Source organism: Pinus tabuliformis, chromosome 8 (genome assembly GCF_031772625.1).
Source record: "Pinus tabuliformis cultivar Carrire ecotype Pingquan chromosome 8, CPIR1, whole genome shotgun sequence".
Classification (NCBI taxonomy): domain Eukaryota; kingdom Viridiplantae; phylum Streptophyta; class Pinopsida; order Pinales; family Pinaceae; genus Pinus; species Pinus tabuliformis.
In genome coordinates this window covers 1,224,317,359-1,224,323,955 of record NC_142294.1, presented here as the reverse complement: position 1 = coordinate 1,224,323,955, position 6,597 = coordinate 1,224,317,359, and the positions used below count along the sequence as shown (strand labels likewise).

The window sequence follows — 6,597 nt, the reverse complement described above, 5'->3', positions numbered from 1 at the left end:
AGAGTATAGATCTGAGTACCAACCTTTAGAACCAGACGTTACTGGCTCTGATACCAATTTCTAGCAGGGGCTCCTGTCACGAGCTCTGATACCTAAGTTTAAATGTACTATATTATTTTTATGTTTAAATGCGTTCTAAATAAACTAACGAAGTTAATATAAAGAATATGGAAAACTAAAATGAAAAGGAGCTGGATTTTTAGTTAGAGTCTGACTAAAAAAATTGTGGTCAAATTTTGTTTTGTATTGTTTAAACTAATTTTTTGAATGCATATATAAATTCAGCACCCTCAAAAACCTAGGGGTATTTGGATTGTGAAGAGTTCAAGTGTCAAACTTGTGATTTCAATGAATCCTTGTTAAAGTATGGACAAATCAGATCAGAAAATAAACCAAAAATTTTTCCCAAAAATCGCACTTAATGAATATTCAAAATAGAAATGTATTTGTCTTTAACTCTCTTTATATTATAAATTTATAAATTAATTTTATTATTTTAAAAATTAAAATGTTTATTTTATTATATATATATACATATATATATATATATATATATATATATATATATATATATATATATAGTTTTTAAGATATATATTATATTTTTCATTTTTAATTAATTATATAAATTAAGATTATGGATCTGAGATTTTTGTGATCCATATAGTAGAGAAATGCCTTTCCGATTAATCACATCATTAAGATTTGGTCGACGTTTCAACCAACTAATGTGATTCAAACCAACTAATGTGTTCATCCTCAGGCAAGGTGGGAAAAAATCATACAATCTTCATGAATAAATAGCAGGGATGCATCATTGCTCAGGTTTCATACAATCTTCATGAATAAATGGCAGGGATGCATCATTGCTTAGGTTTGTTGAAAACTAGCGTTGGAGATTCGTTAAATATAGAAATTTTATTTTAATTTTTTTTGTTTTATCTAAAAAAGAGAAAGCAAGATGATCATAAGGAGAGGGCCAACCATCGTCTCTATTGAGATTTCTAACATGTCTTTCAATCTCAATAGCCTCTCTAAGTTTCCTATGGTGGAAATGATCAACCCTAGCAAGGACTCTGGATTCCTCAATACAGACATGGTGCTTGGATTTCTCCACATGCTCAGCAAGAGCTGAAGAACGAAAACGATTAAGCCTTATGTCTACAGCGTGCTCATGGATCCTCTGGTTAATAGATTGACCTGTTTCTCTAATATATGGAATACCACAGGAACATGGAACCAAGTAAACCCCTTTCATGTCCTTTGGGTCTACAGGGTCTTTAACAGAACCAAGAGAATTCCTAATGGTCCTAAGAGGCTTGAACAAGGAGGAGACATTATTTCTTCTAAGGATATGGGCAATCCTATCTATGGTCCCTTGAATGAATGGGAGATGAACCTTATAGATAGGATCAACACGAGCAGTTTTAACTCTTCATCTGTTACAGGCTCTATGAAAGGCTTTGAGGCCTTGAGTTCTGTTGTACCCATTATTTTTAAAAACTTCAAGGAGATGAGATTTTTCTTTCTCTAGGTGGTTATCATCAGAGATTCTCAAAGCACAGGTAGCAAGGGTGCTGAGAACACCAAATTTTTGAGCAGGAAAATGATGAGAATTAGCATGAAGATATTGTTCCGTGTGAGTTTTTTGCGAAAAAACTAGTGAGAAATAGAACCATCATCCAATCTAGATAGGAGAATGTCAAGGAAACGAAGGCGTTCGTCTACCTCAACTTCCATTGTGAACTTAATCGATTCAGATTGGGAATTAAGGTGGTTCAGGAACATATCCAATTTTTCATGACCATGGGGCCAGATGACACAAGTGTCATCAACAAACCTCTTCCACTTCTTAGGGCGAAATTGAGTTGAGGCTAGGTCCTTGTTCTCAAAATCTTCCATAAATAAGTTAGCAACAATAGGGGAAAGAGGGGAGCCCATCGCAACACCACAAGTTCGCTCATAGAATTCACCTTGAAAACTAAAGAAAGTCGAGGTGAGGCGGAGACCAACCAATTTGGTAGTGTCCTCGTCAGTGATCTGACTAATGACATCAATGGCTTCTTGAATGGGGATTTTGGTATATAAGGAAACAACGTCAAAACTGACAAGCAGATCCCTTGGGTCCACCCTCACATCCTTCCACTCTTGAACAAAAGACGCAACATAGGAATCATTATTACCCACAAGAGGCTCAAGCTTAAGAGCAAAAAATTTAGCAAGAAGATAAAATGGCCTATAACTTTATAACTTTTTATTATTTAGTACTATATAATAACTAATTTTATTAATACTTTTAACTTATTCTTAACACCCCTAGAACTAAATTAATTCACGGGTGGAAAGAACGATATCTGGTTCTTCTTTATGTAACACAGAGCCGATATTCCAATCAATTCAATGTTCAATGTACAGTTCATTCCAATTATTTCATGGTATTCGGAAAATTCAATGTTCAATGTACAGTTCATTCCAATTATTTCATGGTATTCGGAAAAGGCCTCCACCATCTCTGTATATCAAGTTTTATTGCGTCCAATCGCAAAAAAAGGAAAGATTCTCCCCTCTTTTTCTATTTTTCCCTGCATCACAGCTTCACGTGGCCGATTCCCTGGGGAGTGCGCCACATGATGTTACGTAGCCCACTAATCCCCATTTTCATGTACCAAATCTCTATATATATTCTCTACCCTGCGCCCTGGAACTGCACTGTCCCAATTCCTTTGATAGTTAGTGTTGCAGAGTTGAGCAGAGAGGCCTGGCGACGATGAGGACGAGCACAATATGGAAAGTTCTGGTGTTCGCGTTGGCACTGCAGGCGGCAGCAATGCGCATGAGTGCAGAAGCTGCCATCTCCTGCTCCACGGTGATCTCTGATCTGGTCCCCTGTCTTTCCTATGTTACGGGGAGCGCCGCTAGCCCCACGGCGGGGTGCTGCAATGGCGTTAAGGCTCTCAACGCCGCTGCCCAGACTACTCCAGACAGGCAAGCCGCGTGCAAGTGCATTAAATCTGCTGCTGCTTCTTACAAATACAATTCTGACAAGGCGGGCAAGATACCCGGCCTCTGCGGTGTAAATGTTGGCTTTCCTATCAGCGCTTCCACGAACTGTAACGCGTATTGATTCTTCCTCTTCCATCATCTTTTATTTACTTGTATATTTCTGGAATATTATTGATGTTAATGGTATATTTTTAAAATATTGTTGAATTTAATGAACAATATTTTTATTGATCTTAATGGTATATTTTTAAAATATTGTTGAATTTAATGAACAATATTTTTATTATTCATTGGATTGTATATTTCTAAAATATTCTTGAATTTAGATTTGGAGATATTTCAAAAAAATTGCAATTGACATAAAAATGCTCGGCTCAATAAAATATTCTTGACTCTAGATTTGGGAGATTGTATATTTCTGGAATATTGTGAATTTAACAGAAAACATCTTTACTGTTTGTTACTGTCATTCATTACTGTTCATTGGATTGCATATTTCTAGAAAATTCTTGAATTTACAACTGTTTGTTACTGTCATTCATTACTGTTCATTGGATTGCATATTTCTAGAAAATTCTTGAATTTAGGTTTGTAAATATTCATGAAATCTGTTATTGAAATAAGAATATTTTTTCAATAAATTACATATTTCACATATTTCTAGAATATTCTTGAATCTAGATTTGAAAATATTCACGAAATCTACCATCTAAATAAAAACAAGAATAAATATTTGCTTTCTCATTTTCATATCATGATTCATATCTTCATATCTTCACCTGAAAATTATCTGTGGTTTTGATAACAGGATCCGCTGAGTCAAGCATAGGAGGAGGACAGGAGTCACAGGACTGCAGACAAAGAAATAAAATTCTATAAATAAATGGAATAGTGTTATAATTAAGACAGTATGATAACAGTACAGGTTTAGGTTGTGTCGATGTTTGGGTTCACTGATGAATATGAATATAGACATATCTGCACATGGCTCATTCATGTCCAGAGTTCCATCCCCTTGTAGTGATTAATCCAACTTGACCAGGGATTGGGATTGGATTCTGTTTGATGGACCCCATCTTTCTTTGTGATATTTTACACTTTTCAAAAATATATAAAAGCATTTGTATGGACAAGTGCACCTTACTGTGTTTTAGCTTGTAGTCCATTACTTTTCACTGTACATGATTTATTTAAGGATGTGCATTTCTCATGATGAAAACAGTACCATTTCATCTCTTGTCATATAATTGAGATTGTGCTTGTTACAATCACCTCCTTTATACTCCAAATACTCTATGAATATTGCTATGATTATGATTGTGGTTTATACTTCAAATATTGACACTTAAATATTGATTATCATTGTGGTTTATTTTTTTATTAAAAATTGATATAACTAAAATTTTAATAATATTTTAACTGAAATAAAATAAATATCATAAAATAAAATAGATATTTGTTGATTTTTTTAAAGTTTACTAAAAATTATTTAAAAATTTAATATGATTTTAATTAGATTTAAATATTTTATTTTTCCTATTACATTTAAAATTATATGAAAATATATTGTAATTATTTTTAATTTCATTATTAAAAATTTAATATAAATAAATTTTATAAAATAAAATAAAATTTTGAATTATATATATAGAGATTGTGAAATATTTTGGAATTTTTTGAGTAATATTAGTTTTGCTATTTGTAGATTTCAAGTGTTTCAGGATTTTTTTAAGATATTAAATTTATTTATGCATTCAAAAACACATTTTAAATAACAAAAATATATAATTTCGTAGAAAATTTTATCGGAAGTGGATTTTTCTGGTCTGATTTCTCTAAAATCCGACAAGAATTCATTAAAATCACAAGTTTGATAAATAACCCCACTCAATAAAAATACCTTAAAATTTTTTCAGAATGCTGAATCCATATATACAATCAAAAACTAATTTAATTAATACAAATCAAAATTTCACCTCAATTTTTTAAACATACAATAAATAACTTACTCTTTTTTATTATCATTAAAATTTAATACACTTATATAATATTAAAATTTTAATACAATTTATTAAAACTCAAATAAATATAAAAAAATTTCCATCATAACACCTTACCATGTTATTTTTATATTTAAATACACTTTAAATAGACTTATCCGAATACGTTATTATAATTGTCATAATTATAATTTTTGTAACTGAGAGAATGTACTAAAGAGTAATGAAGTTACCTTACCCTGTTATTTTTATTTTTAAATAAACTTTAAATAGACGTATCCGAATATCATTATTATAATGGTCAATATTATAATTTTGTAACCAACAGAATGTAATACACTGTGAAGTGAAGTTAATATAAAGAATATGGCAAATTAAAAGAAAAAGAAAAGTTTATTTGTGTTGAATTTTATTTTTTTCTAGGTAATGTGAGTATTAAGATGAGTGGGATGTCTAATTTGTAATTTGAGTAACAGAGATATAAGGGCATTTAAGTTGAAAGATTAACTTAGTCGTAAATCATATGTAGACAAACATTTGTCTACGCGTTTCGAACCAACGTGTGGTTCATCTTCAGGACAAGTTGGTTCCAAACGCGTTGACAATTTTTTGTCTACATGTGATTTACGCCGAAGTTATTCTTTCAACTACTATGGATCACATAAGCCTCAATTCCGCATTTAAGCTGTCAAGATTATTGGGGGATTTACAAAGTCTGAGTCACACTTCACGAGTATTTAAGCTGTTAAAATTCCCTAAGATGCACCAAGTCTGAGCCACACCAACCCTTAGCATGACTCGATTTTTATCCACAAAATTTCAAACTAGTAACCTTTTCACTACATAATATCTTAATAAAAAACTCTTTACCATCAACGCTTTATGATAGTGTTCAACTTCCTTTATATTATAAATTCATAAATTAAATATTTTAAAAATTAAAATGTTTATTTTATTTTAAATTTACAATATTGAAAAAACGATTTAATTAATGGAATTAAGATATATATTAAAAAATAAAAACAAAATATATAATATTAAATTATTTTTTAAGATATATATTGTATTTTTAATTTCTAATTAATTATATAAATTAAGATCAGATAAATATATTTAGTTAAATTTAACATTTTCATTAGAATTTCATTATGTTATTTATTTTATCTTACATGTAGAGTATACATAATAATAATGTATTAATATTATCTTGTTAAAAAAATAGTGAGTTTTGAAATGACTACAAGCTTAATTTATGGTTTGAGTAGTCACACTCCAGAAGCATTTAAGCTTTCAAAATCATCTTGGAATTTCACTTGGTATGGGTCACACCAACTCTTATCATAGATGGATTTTAACCCAAGAAAATTTGAACTAGTGACTTTTTAATCTTATTATAATGATTTTTAATATTTTTTATTTAAAATTTTAATTTAAACATATATATATATATATTAGATTGTGAAATGTTTTGGATTATTTTTTAGTAATATTAGTTTTGTGATCTGCACATTTCAATTCTCTCACAAAAATTGTTAACCTATAAAACAATTGATTTTCCCCATGTTTTTTATGAAAATAGGAAAATATTTTTACT

The 6,597-nt window shown here is 30.3% G+C and overlaps 1 protein-coding gene across 1 annotated transcript; it reads left to right on the top strand.

Moving 5' to 3' along the window:
* The first annotated feature begins 2,699 nt into the window (after positions 1-2,699).
* Positions 2,700-4,136, top strand: LOC149239806 (non-specific lipid-transfer protein 4.1-like). The gene is made up of 2 exons (XM_089367218.1): positions 2,700-3,117; positions 3,812-4,136. The coding sequence occupies exons 1-2, from the start codon at positions 2,768-2,770 to the stop codon at positions 3,819-3,821; spliced, it is 360 nt and encodes a 119-aa protein (XP_089223344.1). The 5' UTR covers positions 2,700-2,767; the 3' UTR covers positions 3,822-4,136.
* Positions 4,137-6,597: the final 2,461 nt, after the last annotated feature.

Bases quoted from the DNA above. Each gene is read 5' to 3' on its own strand.
- LOC149239806 (XM_089367218.1), top strand. From the start codon at position 2,768: ATGAGGACGAGCACAATATGGAAAGTTCTGGTGTTCGCGTTGGCACTG.